The sequence below is a fragment of the Saccopteryx leptura genome, chromosome 1, assembly GCF_036850995.1.
Source record: "Saccopteryx leptura isolate mSacLep1 chromosome 1, mSacLep1_pri_phased_curated, whole genome shotgun sequence".
NCBI classification, from domain to species: Eukaryota; Metazoa; Chordata; class Mammalia; order Chiroptera; family Emballonuridae; genus Saccopteryx; species Saccopteryx leptura.
The window spans coordinates 169,625,383-169,642,445 of record NC_089503.1 but is presented as its reverse complement, the minus strand read 5'-3'; the positions used below and the strand labels follow the sequence as shown (position 1 = coordinate 169,642,445).

Here is a 17,063-nt window from a genome sequence, read left to right as displayed (position 1 = left end):
AACATGGGCTTTAGTGAATGTTGACTAGGACTAGAACTCAAATACAGATTTTAGTTTTTATTTCTTTTTTTTTTTTTAATTTTTTTAATTCATTTTAGAGAGGAGAGAGAAAGGGAGAGGGAGAGACAGAGAGGGAGAGAGAGAGGAGAGAAAGAGAGAGAGAGAAGGTGGGGAGGAGCTGGAAGCATCAACTCCCATATGTGCCTTGACCAGGCAAGCCCAGGGTTTTGAACCGGTGACCTCAGCATTTCCAGGTCGATGCTTTATCCACTGTGCCACCACAGGTCAGGCCAGATTTTAGTTTTTAAAAGGCATCATTCTGAGGGTCACAGAGTTTGATAATGTTTTGTGTGTTTGGTGCCATTTTCTAGTATCTTCCTGTGGTGGTGGACAGTGTATGCCTTGTGACATCTATGCTGTCACCTCAAACTCCTAACTGGGAAATTATGACATTTTGGGGCACGTGTCAGTCTTGCCTCTCTAATGGGTTGGTACGTCCTTGAGGGTAAATGCTAGCTGCATCCACAGTGCATCTCCTAGATTACCTGGCGTGGTGCTCCAGTCAAAGAAGGTGGGGCATGTGACAGACCTGTGTCCCTGGCCTGTGGTCTGGACACAGCCTCATTGAGCCTCCTCTGTCCTGCAGCTGTCTGAAGGCATGGCCACCCAGCAGACGCTCCACGGCCTGCAGCCCTTTACCACCTACGCCATCGGGGTAGAGGCCTGCACCTGCTTCAGCTGCTGCAGCAAGGGGCCGACAGCGGAGCTGAGAACACAGCCCGCTCCTCCCGCGGGACTGTCCTCTCCCCAGATCCAGACACTGGCCTCGAGGACAGCCTCCTTCCAGTGGGCTGCCCCCCTCTTCCCCAACGGTGTCATCCACAGGTAACTGACCAGCCAGAAGGACTCATAAACCAGAATAAGGCATGCATACAGACACACTCAGCTCGCCCCAGGAGGACTTGCTTATTGAACAGACATCGACAGCAAATTAGACAAATGCATTAATTTCAGTGGTGATGCTTTCTGCAAAGTGTTGAAATCATAATATCCACTAAGGATAGAAAGGAGAACCACACGGTTGTCTTTAAATGAAAGGATGTCATGTGTTAGCACTCATTGAGGGAAGCTGCACCTGCTTGTGGTTCTCCAATGACCCGTCCTGTAGACTCCACTGGGATGTAAGAAAGTTCTGTCATTAAGTCAGAATTTACTTGATCTAATTTAAAATGTTGAAAGGAACCACGGCTGGAAAGAAAGAAGAAGTTATTTCACTGAAAATAATAGGGAGGGAAAGAGTTTTTCTGCATTTTCAACAGAGGAGGATACATTTATGAGTCTCTTCTACAAAGAGAAATGTCTTATCTCTGCCAGCAAGGATGACTAGTCACTGGGTGGACAGAATGTGTGTGCGCACATGGCTTCTCTTATCATTTTGCTGCTGTTGTCCAACAGCATTAAATAAAGAGTGTCTGAAAGTAGTTTCCTATACAATGGAAATTTTAAAGAGCTTATAGTCCCGAAATGTCTTCTTGCAAAAGATAACCAGTTTTGCAAGAGAGTTGAACTAATTCATGGCTTTCTTTCTTTCTTTCTTTCTTTCTTTCTTTCTTTCTTTCTTTCTTTCTTTCTTTCTTTCTTTCTTTCTTTCTTCCTTCCTTCCTTCCTTCCTTCCTTCCTTCCTTCCTCCCTCCCTCCCTCCCTCCCTCCCTCCCTCCCTCCCCCCTCCCTCCCTCCCTCCTTCTCTCTCTCTCTCTCTCACTCTCTCTCACTCTCTCTCCTGATGGGTCCATTCTCCTCCAAGCTATGAGCTCCAGCTCCACCAGGCTTGCCTTCCTGACGCAGTCGCTCCCTGTGCCCCCAGCCCGCCAGAGACCAAGTACCGGGGGCCGGGGCCCAGCGCTAGCCTTGGGGACCTCTGGCCTTACACCACCTACAGGTTGAGGGTTGTGGCCCACAACCAGGTGGGCAGCTCGGTGTCCGAATGGATCAGCTTCACCACCCAAAAAGAATGTGAGTAGACACAGGGGCCACCATCAGCCAGATCACTGACTTGGATCTTAATGCTGTTAAAAGTGTACTGCTTATTGTGGAGAAAGCGAGGTCTCATGAAATAAATCCCTTCTGACTCAGTAAGATGGTACGGGATTTCCTCATTGGCTTCTACAAAAATAACTCATTAAAAAGATGCACCTCAGTGAAGGATTCTTTTTCCTTTGTTAGAGTAAGAGGCTAAAATAATAAGGGGGAACAGGCCTGTAAAACGCTCACAGTGTCGCTCCTCTATGACATAACCCTTAGGAGAACAAGCCTGATTGTGTGCGAATGGCTGCGCTGCTGACTGATGAGCCAGGGCAATGAGTTATTACACTCCAATTGCTACTTGCTGGGCTCCTTAACTATCTGAGAAAACAAACTAACGGTCCAAGAAAAAGCTTTAAAAATAAATGGGTGCCAAACAGGCATAATTCACCATCTAAGCAGTTCAGTGTGGAGGGAGGAAAAAAAATGTATTAACTTCATCTAGTCCTTGGGGCTTTGTAGCAATAAATATCGATTTGATATGAAAAATAGCTATCTACTGTACTTAATAGTGTTAAGGATACTTTACCTGTTAAAAGAGGGGCAAAAGCTACAACACGGAGCTCCAGGGTTATGTCAGTGAGCAGAACCATTGTATGTTAATAGTTTTATTTCCTAAAACACCACTCTGCATTGATTCTGGGGGAGGAGCAGGTGCGATACTGCTGAGGAAGCATAGCACAGACGTCCCCCTGGCTTGCTTTTCTCCTCTAACGCCAGTGATTTTAAAACACTGAGGACAATATAAAGCGTTCCAGCAAAGCCAAAAGAGAGGTTTTTAAAAAGACACACACACACACACACACACACACACACACACACACGGTAATCGTTTTTTGTGACATTCCCCTGTGTCCCCCAGCGCCGCAGTACCGCGCCCCGTTCACAGTGGACAGCAACCTGACAATGGTGTGCGTTAACTGGAGCAGCTCCTTCCTCCTGAACGGCCCGCTGACCGAGTTCGTGCTGACCGACGGGGGCCAGCGCGTGTACCGTGGCCCAGACACCGCCCTCTACATCCCGCGGACGGCGGACCGCAGTGAGTTCCAGGCGTCTGCTTCTCCGTGGGGAAGGCGCTGGGCTCCCTGGCGTTATGAGATGGTCACGCTGCGAGGTGGCCAGCGGAGGCATGTTATTAAAATGTCTGAAGTGGCCACCTCTGGTGGAAAAGTGAGTGCTCGGAGCAGAGAAGATTTGCCTTCCTGTTTGCTGCCCGATGCATCAATGTCACAATGCAGGAGAGAGCTGTCTCCATGTGACTCCAGTGTCCCCACAGAGGAACCAGACCAGAGGGCAGGTTGTGTTCACAGAGAACTAGCTCCCACAAGTGGGCTGTCAATGAGAATCCTGAAATGATACACTTTCAGGGACCTCGGGGATTTGCCTGGTGCGTGTCGCTGCCCCGGACAGCCCGGGCAGGCAGGGACCACCTCAGCTCTAAGGACCCTGAGAACGGGCTCCCACCTACATATCCGTTCCTGAACTAATAACCTTTTTCCCTCTGAAACCAAATTCCTTTCGTCTGTTTAATGACATGCCTGTCCTACCTCGGTTTGTCTTGTTTTTCAATTGAAATGATCAGTGTGGCACAGGACCAATGGATATGAAGCCATTTTAAGCAATCTGGATTTATACAGTAAATTAATTAGTGGTAAAGTGGGCTTTCTTTTCATTTCCTTGAAAATACTATTTATTTTAGCTAAAAGTGCTGATTAACAGTGAGCTTTAGCATTACATTTATATTATTTGAAAGTTATCGATGAATTTTTAATACAGTTGAGCCACCCATTTCCGTGGTCTCAGTTCTTGGTCACCAGGGCAGCTGGCATGACTTTGGGAGATCCGGGTTCTGCTCTGGCCTGGCCGCTCCCTCCGGTCCCTGGCTGTTCAAAGTGGTATTTAGATCATTTGATTTCCATGATCCCTTTGAGCTCCCCTGCCGAGTAAGACACTCTGGGTCACTTAGTGAAAGGCACACCTGTAAGTTTTAAAGGAACAGGTGTGGACCATCCGCAGAACAAGATACTCTACACGCAGCATCTTTTCTCTGCCAATTCCTTTCCTTTACAATATGGGCTCTGAGCTTCTTTCGTTCTGTTACTTATGTACCTGCTATCAGAACCCTGCTTTACAGCTACTCTCCTTGACAATCATAAACTTAGAAGTTTGAGAATTAGGTAAAACCTCTCCATTTGCCTGGGACCCTGTATACCGTGACACATCGTTCTTCGCTGTTCTTGGCGGGGATGACCGAGTCAGTTACCCTCTGTCCAGCCTTCTTCTTCCAGGTCACATGCACTACAGAGGAAGGAAGCATTAGGACACCTCTGATCCAATACGACGCCTCGACTGGCCTGGGTGAGTGAAAAATGAAATCAGCTTCTGTTTGCAGACTTTTCATGTCTGATGCCACGTTAAACTTCTCACAGCACCTAACACCCCCGCCCTCATGTAGTCTATCTCGTCTTATTTAGTAGCAGCTGTGAAATCGAGCAGGCCTCCTTGGATCTTCTTTTATGAATGTGGCTTTTCTGTTGGCTCCTGGCCCCATTCTGGATGTTTGTCTTTAGCAGTGATTTTGAAATTTAAGTGCGCGTGAGAGTCACCTCCATGTGCTTACTGGTACGTAGTTTCCCAGGCCGATGCAGAGCCAGACGGCAGGAGGGCCCGGGACTCTGTCCCTGATACAAGCCCATCCCGGTGGTCCTCATGCTGGGGACCAGGACCCCAAGTTGAGCACAACCCAGTAAAGGGTGGCATCCCCTAAAACGAAAGGGGACTGTGAAAAGAAAGGCTTCCGTGGATGTGGGAAGGAACACTGAGGACTATGCAAAAGTTACAGGAAATTCCGAGACCTGTCGTCCGACTAAAGTGCACAGTCTGTTTTAATTGTGATGATAGAACTTCTCTAATGTTCCCTCCCCACTGCCTGAAGGCAGCCTTCAAGAGGAAGAGCAGGTAGTGTGTGTGGCCCCCTGCCCTTCCGGGGCCATTCCTTTTGGAGGCGTCCCTGAGGCAGGCTGCCCTACATTCCCTGGTCCAGCAGGCTAGGAGCCCAGTGGGCAGCGGGCCAGCTCTGAGTTACAGCCCTGCTCCACACACACAGGAAACAGCTCCTCTAGGGTACAGCCAGAGCGGTTGTTTTACTCCAACCAGACACATGTTGGTCCTAATCAGGGGACTTACGACCTCCTGGAGCATAGTCAGGGCTTTGACTCTGCCTCTTCATGTTCGAGGTGGGAAGCAGAGCCCCGGAGAGGTCAAGGGACTGTCCCTGTTTTAACTGCAGGGCTATCAGAAGGAGACTTCAGGTTCCCAGAGCAATAGCCCTTCTCTCAGGAAGTTCAGATTTCCGGTTTTGTCACCTTATCTCCCTCCTTAAACATTCTCACCCCCATCTGAAGGCTTCCCATAATTTTGCCCTGAGAGGTGGGCGGCCGTGCCAGGTGGGCCTGCCCAGTGGTTGTGGTCCTAAAAGGGGGAAGTGTGCCTAGGGCATTTACAGCTGTGTCTGTCTGTCCGTCCTGCTCTCGGCCTCCGGCACATGCCCAAACAGCGGCCGAGCTAGAGATGGTCTGAAGCCTTCCCCGTCAGTAACCACGATTCTGCTGCTTGTGCTGGCCTGCTGTGACCCCTGCAAGTGACCCCTGCAAGCCTTTCCCCCATCTGCTCGTGGCTCCCTCTGTCCCACTGTCCCTGCTGTCCCCACAGCCAGTCTTGACGATCCTGCTGCCCTTTCCTTCGTCCTGTGAAGCCCTCACAGGGCCTGGCACAGGGTAAGTGCTCGTTACACACGAGTCACCTTCATCGGCCCCATGGGCAGAGAATCACAGTGGCAGAAGGCTCAGCACAGGAGCAGAAATCTAGGGCAAGTCCAGTGGCTGAAGGAAGCCTTTCCTTAGGCAGTCCCCCCAGGGCCCTGTGTGAGGATGTGCAGAGCCTCTGCTCTTTAACCTGAGAGCGCGGACGAGGACTACATACTGCCTGTGAGTGAGCCAGCGCAGGGGGCTGATGTCTCAAAAGCCAGGTGGCACAGAGCTCCTGAGGAGCATAGCAGGGGCAGGAGGGAGGGGTCTCTGCCCCCGCAGCACTGACCATGTGGGCAGCAGGGCCCTGCTGCAGGGTCACTAAGGGCTGGCTGTCCTCAGAGCCCACGGGCACACCATAGTGCAGCGGGCCTTCCTCAAGGTTACATTGATAATCCCCTTTTAAAAAGGCCCTTATCCCTATCCACTGTCTTACTTAGAATCTTATCAAGGCAGCGGTAACTTTTAACCACCAAGTGTCAGCCAGTCTCCTGGGGCTGAGCTTCTCCTTAGGATCCGCCAGCATGCTGCCCCCTCCCCAGCCTGAACATGAGCGCCCACAGGCACCATGAGACCAACTGCTTCAAACGCCTCTCCCACTGACTGGAACAACAGGGCAAGAGAGAGATCACCAGACTGCCTTCCGCAGTAATGCCTCCATCCTCTGTCCCTGGGCTTTGCAGGCCTGGTGCTCACAACTCCTGGAGGGAAGAAGGGCTCAGGGAGCAGAGGGACGGAGTTCTACAGCGAGCTGTGGTTCATCGTGCTCATGGCTGTTCTGGGCTTGATCTTGCTGGCCATCTTTCTGTCCCTGCTCCTGCAAAGAAAAATCCACAAGGAACCCTACATCCGAGAGCGACCTCCCTTAGTGCCTGTCCAGAAGAGGATGTCCCCACTGAGCGTCTACCCGCCAGGGGAGACCCACATGGTATGTCTCTGATGGCGGCTCCGTCCCCCATTGCCCTACTAGAATACATGCTTTCATTTAGAGGGACTTATTTCCGGAGCCACTGTAACAAGGGGCTGATGGTCAATGTATCTGAGTAAATAAATGTGAGGACCAAGGGAGGCCAACTCTGGAACAACCTTCTTGACTTTGGCCACCCGTTAGAATCCCCTGGTGCCATAAGACGAAACGTTCGTGTCCCCTAGAGTTCCCACTTTAGGGAATCCCCAATGCGATGGTACTGGGAGGGGGGCTGTTGGAAGAGATGAGATCATGAGGGGGTCCCCCGGGACCACCTTTGTCCCTTCCTGCATGAGAAGGCACAGCAAGAGTACACCCCCACCCCCACCCTGAGCTGGGAAGCTTTGCTCTCTCATCACTTAGGGAATTCTAAGGAATTTAGCTCTGTGACAGAAATGGGGACCACAACCAAACATATTTCCTAAGTCAGTGTCACAGCAGCAGCAAAATGAAGCACAGGCATCTGGTCAATCTGCTGTAGTTTCAACACTTTACAATAGAAATGAGCGAATGGTAGCCTCGTCCGCCTCCCAGACCTGTTTCGTTCTCCGGGACACAGCGATGTGCAGCGGGTGAGCCCCTGACAAAGCGGTCCTGCCCAAATGGTGAGGGTGTTGGGGACAGGAAGGGGCAGCAGCCCCCCGAGTCCGTGGTAGTTGCGGGGTGTAGCCCCACGCAGACACATAGGTACATATCATCTCAGGATAGTACGAAAGGATGCGTATGTGATGCTCCATTGAAGAAACACTAAGAACGTGCTCTATAATGTCCCCAATGCTGACCAATGCCTCCCCGTTCGTTCTCAGTTTGACTCCGTGGCTGACATATCCGACGTGTCCAGCAATGTCACTCTAAAAAGCTACACCATGCACTTCGAGGTAGCTGTGTGCTGCATGAATGCATGACCTTTTGCATGGCAGGTTGATAGTGCTGAAAAGGCGCCTCTGATTGCTGGGACCCGCTAAACCCGGGCCCTCTGCTGTTGTGGAGCGGGCTTTTCTTTGGGCGCATTCTAAGTCCTAATCAGAGTCTGGGTCCTAATCAGAGTGCCTTTGTGTTTCTGATGTTAGTATCAAGCCGAATTTATTTTGGAGCCTGGAATCCTATAACAAGGGGGAAGATATGGAGTGAGAAAAAGGGAGGGGGGAGGGAGGAGTCCATTTCTCTACTCTTAAAGCGCAGTAAAGCAGTGCGCACTCAGTGGGGGCCATAGGAAGACGAAGACACTGTTAACTTCACGGCTGGGAAGGGAATGTCTTGAGAGACTCTGTGGGGACACCCATGGGGGGTGTCCTGTGAGCCCCCCCTACAGTGAAGCAGGCCCTTGTGTCCAGGGAACATCCCAAGCACTAGTACGTGAGCTGTAAGTGCTCACAGCCCTGGCCGTCCACTTGACATCACTATTGGTTTACCATCTCACCTTTACCAAGACGCTGGGGCCACCAGGCTCCTGGCAAGCCAAGTTCTGTGAGGCTATGGAGATGGCGTTCTCTTCACTGACAACATGTGACACGCTGTTCTGTCCTGGTTCACACCCCTCTGCTTTGGCCACTAATCACTAGCAGCAATCTTCTTCGCAGGGGTTGGCCGATACCAAGGTCCCGCGATCCGGGGCGTGCATGAGCCTGCGAAGCAGCCAGAGCATCTCCGTGCTCCGGATCCCGAGCCAGAGCCAGCTCAGCCGGACCCTCTCTCCCGGCTCCCTCCACCGCAGTGTCAGCCAGCTTCTGGACGTGCAAGACAAGAAGGTCCTCATGGACAGCTCGCTGTGGGATACCATCATGGGCCACGACAGTGGGCTGGTGAGCAAGGGTCCTCCCCACAGCCTTTGCTAGACACCCCGGTGGAATACTGGTCAGAGGTGATGTGAGCTTCCTGCACCCAAGTAAAGGCTGCCCCCCACCCTGGCACCAGTGCCCCCCTGACCGCTGACCCACGTGTTTTCCTGCTGTCAGTATGCCTGTTGGAGAGCAGGGTAGAAATGTCTTTTTTAGCACACAATAGAGCTCAAAAGATAAGCTCACGAGTAAGTGAAGAGATGCACTTGGGCAGAAGGGCAAGGAAACATATTTAGCCTAAACTAAGGCATACCATATAAACACATTTTACTAAAAGGGGGGAATTATTTTGGGGTTTATGGTTAGAAAAGACAGAGTAAGAGTTTTAAGGGGCTCAGTGGCCCTTTTCCCAGAAACACAGAAAATCATGGTGAGGGTTTTACTGCTGATGAACATCCCTTCTTCCTCAGTCCAGTAGGTACAGTGACTCTGAGAGCTGAAGCCGCAGGGACTGAAATGAAGATATTCCTTGTGTGTTTCCCATCCAGCAAACGTTTTCCCTGCGCCGACCACCTCGGCAGAGACACGTCCCCCTGGGACAGTTAGAGGGTCAACAGAGGCAGTGACAGACCTCGCTGGTTCCCTCCTCTGAGACAGAATGACTCACCTCCATTTCTTCCCATCTCCTGCTTTTGGACTCTTTCCCTCTTCTGTCTCTCAGAGTTCTAACTTCTCCTTCACGGAAAAGCTGCTGACTTCCACGAAGTCCTTCTCAAAGCGAAGGAAAGTCATAAAGCAAGTCCCCAGGGTGCAGGTTCTGTTCCAATCACAATGGAAAAATAAAACACAGCCGTCCCGGCTTGTCCACAAGGAGGATGTAGAATATGCATTTTTAAGTCATGGGCCTCCTTGATGGGAGTTTGACTATTCTATTTCAGATCTCAAGTTTCTAAATGGCAAGACTCATTATATTAGTTGAAACATATGGACATGCTAACTGATCATATCAAGGGACATGCAAAATGGCAGCTCCATATGGTCCCACATGACACACCAGGGCTGGGATGCACGCGTGTCCTCCCCCAAGGACACGCTCGGCTAGTGAGTTTCTCGTGGAACCGGGCTTTAGAAACAGCGTCTGGTGCAGAGCCCCTATTGCCACTGTTACCCTAGACTGACATTTTGTTTGCTCTCGACTGTACTAGTAACGAATAGGCAGTGTGGAAAGCAATCCAGACTGCTTCCGAAGACGGCAAGCCTTGGAAATATGTCCCTTACAACTCATCCCTACCCCTGTTCAGTAAGCACAAATGCAGTAAGGATAGGAAACAAGACATCGCATTCTGGCTCTCCTGCTTGCATTCTGATCCAAATTTTATATATACATCATCTCCACTGTACAGAGCAAACTGAGGCTTAGAAAGATTAAGATACAGCACAGCGCCCTCCTCAAACGACTTACACGTTGGATTAGTCTATAGCTCATGTGTGCGTGTGACGTGATTCTTTCAGTAAGGTAAATCGGAGGCAAGGAAGGTCTCAAACCACACCTTACAGTGCTGCGCTTAGGGTATTAATTAGCCTTTAAGGGAACAGTGCTATTGGTTGGCGGTGGCAGACATGCCTGCCTGCAAACATCCTAACCACTGCCCGCCGGCTGACTTTTCAGTACGTGGACGAGGAGGACCTAATGAACGCCATCAAGGGTTTCAGCTCCGTGACGAAGGAGCACACCACCTTCACCGACACCCACCTGTGAAGCCCAGCTGCCTGCAGCCCGTAAGTGCGACCGGAGCGCGGCTCCCCACTGACACGTCCCAGACGCTAATACCTGAGGCTCCGAGCTGCACATGGAGTCCCAGCTTTGGGCCCACTGAGGCCCTTCGAGGAAAACCGGCCTTGTCTGAGGCCGTGGCCTCGGCGGAAGGGTTTGCTTAATTCCAGTGTTTACAGAGAGCCACCAAACGTTCCGACAGAACATCACATAATTACAAATGTCTGTTCCCAGTGGCCTGCCTTTCTTGGAAAAGGCTGATCAGAACTCAGTATTTTTCTTACTTCACCCACCTTTTACATGACTGATAAGAAATACCAGGTAGGCCCTGGCTGGTTGGCTCAGTGGTAGAGCATCGGCCTGGTGTGCAGGAGTCCAGGTTCAATTCCCGGCCAGGGCACACAGAAGAAGCGCCCATCTGCTTCTCCACCCCCCCCCCCTACTTCTTCTCTCTCTCTGCCCCTCCCACAGCCGAGGCTCCACTGGAGAAAAGTTGGCCCAGGCGCTGAGGATGGCTCCACAGCCTCTGCTTCAGGTGCTAGAATGGCTCTGGTCGCAACAGAGAAACACCCCAGATGGACAGAGCATCGCCCCCTGGTGGGCGTGCCGGGTGGATCCCAGTTGGGCGCATGCAGGAGTCTGTCTGACTGCCTCCCCATTTCCAACTTCAGGAAAAATAAATAAATAAAGAAAGAAAGAAAGAAATATCAGGTAATCACTACCTTAGTAACCTTAGCAGTGCTGAACTGATGTCAGTGAGGGAAAACGGGAGGCAAAGCATCCGTTAGTTCTCATGCGTAGGAAGTCCTCCCTGTCCCCTTTATTACGGGAAGACGCAGAAATAAACAGTTCCATGTGGGTGCACTTTAAACAGGTAACTGTTCTACAATAACTGAAAACGCATAATCTTAACCATTTTTATTGGACTTAATTGATAAATACAAGAAAATGGTTGTAAAATCACTGGCAATATGGTAAACTTTAAAACATTTATTTCACCTTCATTCATTTATATTTCTTGGAATGAGAATATGTACATTTTTCACCAATAAATGCTTAATGCTTTAAATTTACAATTACTCTATTTGCAGAAACTTGAAAACCATTCCAATTCAAGGGAAAATTTTTTTTCTTTTATTCTTACAATTTAAAATACATTCAAAATGACATTTTTACAGCAGCCAAAACCTTTAACCCCAAATTCAAAACTGTAGTCTCATAAGCTTAACCAAATGGCCTCATTCTAATTTAATTATCTTGATTATTAACTCTGGGAAAATACTGCAGCTCCTGAAACAAGGCAGATGGACACCCAGTGTCATTTTCCCTTCTGCACACACTGAGCTTTGTCCTTGGTTATTTCATCTGTTCAAACAGAGACAACTGCTCCAACTTTACAGAAAGTTTAAATGGACCTTGGGCATATTAGTGATGCTTGCTAAGATTTAAGACCTCCAACAATGAGAATCAGAAGAGGATCTACAGTTAAAATGACCCTAAGGGACTCCCCACCACCAGTGTAGTCTGGTAGTCAGCATCAATAGTGTTTCTGAACTGCATGGTATCTCTTCACAAACATAGCACCACGTTAAATGTCAGGTAAACACTTTGCAATCAGGATTAGGTTCAAAGAGAATGATGTGATTCACTTAAGATAACTTTGCAAGACAAGCGTCAGGCGCAGCTAAGATTCGAAATGCATTCTGTTGGTTTCCACGCTCCAAGGGACGCTCACCTACACGGCACAATCCTGTTAACATGTGGAACTTCCCATCCGTGTTTCCAAGCCCCAGGGGTAACTACACATTGACATGGACTCTTGCTTTACAAACTCAGTCCAAGGTACTTGTAAACCTAAGAAACAATCCTCAAAAAGGTCAAAGAAGATGCAGTTTTCATCTTACTCCAGATAATGCTGTTAAGAAGACACTGGAGAGTCCCATTGTATCTGTGCAGTGTGGGTGTGAAAGCTAGTGTACGGAGAACCTACTGGGGTTTGTACTGTGTGAACAAACGCCCGCGTCTGGCGAGCAGCCCCAAGCAGTCCCGATCTGCCCCGAGGCTTCACAGGCCGTACTCCTGGGGCAGGGGCTCACTCCTCCTGTGGCGCGGGGATGGCGTAGTCTTGGTGGGAGAAGGGGATGCGGTGCCCGGGGAGTCGGTGCCCTCGGACGTGCTGGGGGATGAGGCCAGGTGGGGCACCTTCTTCCTCCCCAGGAAACCGCCGCCCTCAAAGCCCCCTCTCCGCCGCAAGTCCACCCGCAAGTCCACACGGCTCTCGCTCTCCTCCTCTGGCGTTCTTTTCCTGGACTCCAGCCCTGCCTCGGGGACTCTGTGCACGTCTGTCGTCCCGCACTCTGGATCCCGCCCGCCCCTGCCTTCTGGCCCGGCCGCGGGGGACTTGCCCTCGGACCCGGCCCCGCCGCTGTCCCCCGTTGCCCGACGGCCATCCACCTGGCCCGGGCCCCCACCACCATCCGGCCCAGCCCTGTCCCTGTCCCCACCGCGGTCCCGGGCTCCACCACCAGCCTGGATGTCCCGGTAGCTGTGGAAGCTCTCGGTCCGCCGTGCCCGGGCTAGCAGCGGGCTCTCCCGGTATGGCCGCACCGAGCCATACGTGGCTGCTTCATGGATGGCTTCGTGGGGCTGCAGCTGGAGGCTGGAAGTGTCAGAAACCAGGTCAGACCTTTCTGAAACGTTCCGGGGGCACGTCACATTAATTAAACTGCCAATATAAATGCATAAGAAAGCACTCTTTGCTCTATGCAGGTGTGTCTAACACTACCGATGCAAATGTCAGAGATTCAGTCAAACAGGGTTTTTCTGATTACAGCTGGCATACAATAATGTCTACAAGTTTTGGGTGTCCAACACAGTAATTACACATTTATATAACTGACGTGGGGATCCCTGTAAGTCTAGTACCCTTGGGACACTAGACAGCCAATGGAGTATTATCGTCTATGTTCCCTACGCTGTCCTTTATATCCCCAACTATGTAACTCAAGATAAATTTTTGAATAGCTGAAAAAAGCTGGGGGAAAAAAACTTTAAAAACAATGTAGAATCAATATAATCCAGTATCTGGCCCTAAATTCAGATTCTTCATTTTTTTAAATACATTAACTAAAAAGATATACTATGTCACTGCCTTACAAGTACATCCCATATACAAATACCGACTATTAAGCCGCACACCAGTAAAAGCCACAGTGATGTATGCCAATCATACCTCAACCATACCTCAACAGAGCAAATCAGTCACAAACTGCCTAAAGATGACACCAGACAACGCAGTCCCTTTGATCAATATGCCCCTGAGGTCACAGGAACAAGACTGCCACCTACTAGCCAAGGTGACATAGGATTTTTCTCATTTCCTTTGAATGGATTCTTGATCACAGAACAGGCACCCAAATTCACAAGGAAAGGGTTAAAAATGTTTTTCTATGAAAAGAACCAGATGCAAATACAGGAAAAACTTAGTAAAAAAAAAAATATATATATATATACATATATTGAATTGCAATGTAAAGTCTGAGTTTAAAACATAGTTAGGCCCTGGCCGGTTGGCTCAGTGGTAGAGCGTCGGCCTGGCCTGCAGAAGTCCCAGGTTCGATTCCCGGCCAGGGCACACAGGAGAAGCGCCCATCTGCTTCTCCACCCCTCCCCCTCTCCTTCCTCTCTGTCTCTCTCTTTCCCTCCCGCAGCCGAGGCTCCATTGGAGCAAAGATGGCCCGGGCGCTGGCAATAGCTCCTTGGCCTCTGCCCCAGGCGCTAGAGTGGCTCTGGTCGCAACAGAGCGACACCCCAGAGGGGCCGAGCATCGCCCCCTGGTGGGCAGAGCGTCGCCCCTTGGTGGGCGTGCTGGGTGGATCCCGGTCGGGCGCATGCGGGAGTCTGACTGACTGTCTCTTCCCGTTTCCAGCTTCAAAAAAAATACAAAAAAACAAACAAAAAAACAACATAGTTAGAAAAATATGGCTTTTAAGAATGACCACATTATGAACTCTCAGCCAGTATTCCGCAAAGCAGTCAGTACGACCGTCCGGTGTGTTCCGCTCACCTGGAGCTGGACTCCCGGAGACGGCTGTGCTGGACCACGGAGGTCGCTGGGCTGATGTTGGGCGTCGCACAGCGGGACGTGCTGAGGTCACACTGGTCCAGTAGCTTCAGCAGCTCCTCCTCCGTCGGGCCGCCTGCATCTGAGGAACACACACGTCAGGACCACGGTGCCATGAGCCTGCCCTCCACACGTGTCTTTCTTCACGAAACCTACCTTTATCTTCGCTTTTGTTCACCATGTCCATGGCCGTGGTCAGGTCCCACATCTGGATGCTGCCATTGGTGTGGCCTGTGAACAGGTAACGCCGAGGCCGCGAGCCCATCCTGCTGGACCCCTCACACTCGCGTACTGTGAACGAGGAAATTGTCGTGCAGTCCACAGCTTGGATCTCACAAATCCTGCAAGAGATGGTGTGCCGCTGCCAACCGTGGCCAGCAGACAACAGTGCGTTTCTGACTTGTGAAATTAATTTATTTTGCAAAGATACGGCTGACTATTCCACATGTGTAAAACATTTAAAGGGGTCAAGGCAAGTCAGCAGGAATCCAAGTCAAACTTAGTCATTAAAATCAGGCAAATAATTTAAGTCAATCTTGAAAGAACCTTCATACTAGAAAAGATATTGAAGTCATTTAAAATTTATGTATACATCTTAAAAATCTAAAACCAGAAGAAATACCCAGCTGTACAGAAATGCCTGACTAGTATCCTCCATTAGAATACTCCCCCTAACTTTTCACCAAAATGTTCCCATTAGCTTCATAAGGGGCTAATATCCTATTTAATTCTCCAGAGTAATTTCTGCATGTTAGTTTTATAAATAAGTCTTCCTTTGGAATCGTGAAGTTAAAATGTATGAAGTGTGTTTTACAATTGAGCAGAGACCATGGCTGCTGACACACCCGGCCGGAGCCCCCTGCCCACGGCAGAAAGCGACCTAACAGGAAGTGAAATGTCACTGGGAGGTTCAGTTCTGAAGGTAGTTTTAATAAACATTTGGCAGCTTCTTTACCAAATATGCTCAGATCATTAAATCACAGTGATTTATAACACTTCTCAAGAAAATAATTTGATCTCTAAGTACATTATAGGCCCTAATACATTTTCTTTTTTTAAAAACGTTGACAAGCCTGACCAGGCAGTGGTGCAATGGATAGAGCATCTGACTGGGATGCGGAGGACCCAGGTTCGAGACCCCAAGGTCGCCAGCTTGAGCGCAGGCTTATCTGGTTTAAGCAAAAGCTAACCAGCTTGGACCCAAGGTCACTGGCTCGAGCAAGGAGTTACTTGGTCTGCTGAAGGCCCATGGTCAAGGCACATATGAGAAAGCAATCAATGAACAACTAAGGTGTTGCAACAAAAAACTAATGATTGATGCTTCTCATGTCTCTCCGTTCCTGTCTGTCTATCCCTCTCTCTGACTCTCTTCTGTCTCTGTAAAAAAAAAAAAAAGAAAGAAATACGTTGACAAAAAAAGATAGTACTAAATAAAATTTCTTGGAATCAATTCATTTAATAGTTACCATTGATTACCTACAACAAACTTCCATTAAAAAAATTATCATCTCAAAGAGTTTAATAAATTAGAAACCATATCCTGAAGAAATGATAACCTAGAAATTAATATGAATGTCCATAACCTTCTTAATGACTACTAGTCGAAGTTTACTTTTTGACATGCAAAAAGGTTTATTTTTAAAGAGAAAGGTTATGATTTACACTCATAATTTTTAAAAAAGAGAAGAGAGGAACTAAATATCTGTTATGGTCGGGGACCACACAGGTAGGCTCAGGCACCCTGGTGAGATGTGCCTTAGTCTACTACACAGAGCCTGGGGCTCAGAGGAGCACAGAGGCTGACGCAAGCACAGCCAGGACTAGGTTTCAGTTTGGTTCAGCTGCCCGGGGCCAAGCTCACAGCCCCCGTGCTCAGCTGCGGGACCAGTCCTGGCTGTCTGCAGCCCCAGTGAGCATCTTAGAGTGCGTCCCAGAGAGGACGCACTGCATGCACTGTCATCTGCGGGTAAAACAATCGCAAGAGAACAAATACACTTCTCTCCACAGTCTGTCTCTGGCAGCGCTCAGTACAGCAAATTTTGCATGGAAAAAGCAACCTCTGAGTGGAGGTATTTGTGCAGTGAAGTGTTACCTTTTCCCAGTAGAAGAAAGTCTCACAAACAGCTTGTTAGTGATGGGAACAACTTTCTGGATAAACACCTGCTGATCATCTCGCTCTCCAAAGGGCCCTTGGTTGGAGAACAGAAAATGCCAAAACACGTTACAACTTAAACAGTTTCAGTTAACAATGAGAGCATTCATATTAGTACTGAAAAGAAAAAGGACTTTGCATGCCTATCAATGTGGCGTCAAGTCAACTGGACAAAATGCAACTATGGGAGTACTTCAACTTGCATTAAACATTTTAAAGAAATACAAATTTTGCACTGAGAGTGTGGAAGCTGAAGGCAACAGCGGGCTCAGGACTACACAGGATCGGTTCCTGAGGGATGCCTGTTAAATGTGAGCTCTGTATTTCCTGTCTTGGAGAATGTGCGCAGCTCCTTTTAACTTCAAAAAAGGGATGTATAAA

The 17,063-nt window shown here is 49.3% G+C and overlaps 2 protein-coding genes across 2 annotated transcripts in view; one reads left to right on the top strand and one right to left on the bottom strand.

Annotated features, from left to right (window-relative positions):
* Window positions 1–12,272, top strand: part of USH2A (usherin) — a 538,690-nt gene extending 526,418 nt beyond the window's left edge. The window contains exons 66-73 of the mRNA XM_066379924.1: window positions 647–885; window positions 1,805–2,013; window positions 2,945–3,121; window positions 4,357–4,440; window positions 6,572–6,816; window positions 8,436–8,657; window positions 10,303–10,412; window positions 10,879–12,272. Coding sequence (XP_066236021.1) covers window positions 647–885; window positions 1,805–2,013; window positions 2,945–3,121; window positions 4,357–4,440; window positions 6,572–6,816; window positions 8,436–8,657; window positions 10,303–10,392 — 1,266 coding nt within the window. The 3' untranslated portion in view covers window positions 10,393–10,412; window positions 10,879–12,272. The remainder of the gene's footprint in view (window positions 1–646; window positions 886–1,804; window positions 2,014–2,944; window positions 3,122–4,356; window positions 4,441–6,571; window positions 6,817–8,435; window positions 8,658–10,302; window positions 10,413–10,878) is intronic.
* Window positions 11,311–17,063, bottom strand: part of KCTD3 (potassium channel tetramerization domain containing 3) — a 32,492-nt gene continuing 26,739 nt past the window's right edge. Inside the window, exons 15-18 of the mRNA XM_066379930.1 lie at window positions 16,623–16,719; window positions 14,687–14,871; window positions 14,474–14,612; window positions 11,311–13,066 (exon numbers count right to left, since the gene is read on the bottom strand). Of these exons, the coding sequence (XP_066236027.1) occupies window positions 12,472–13,066; window positions 14,474–14,612; window positions 14,687–14,871; window positions 16,623–16,719 (1,016 nt within the window). The 3' untranslated portion in view covers window positions 11,311–12,471. The remainder of the gene's footprint in view (window positions 13,067–14,473; window positions 14,613–14,686; window positions 14,872–16,622; window positions 16,720–17,063) is intronic.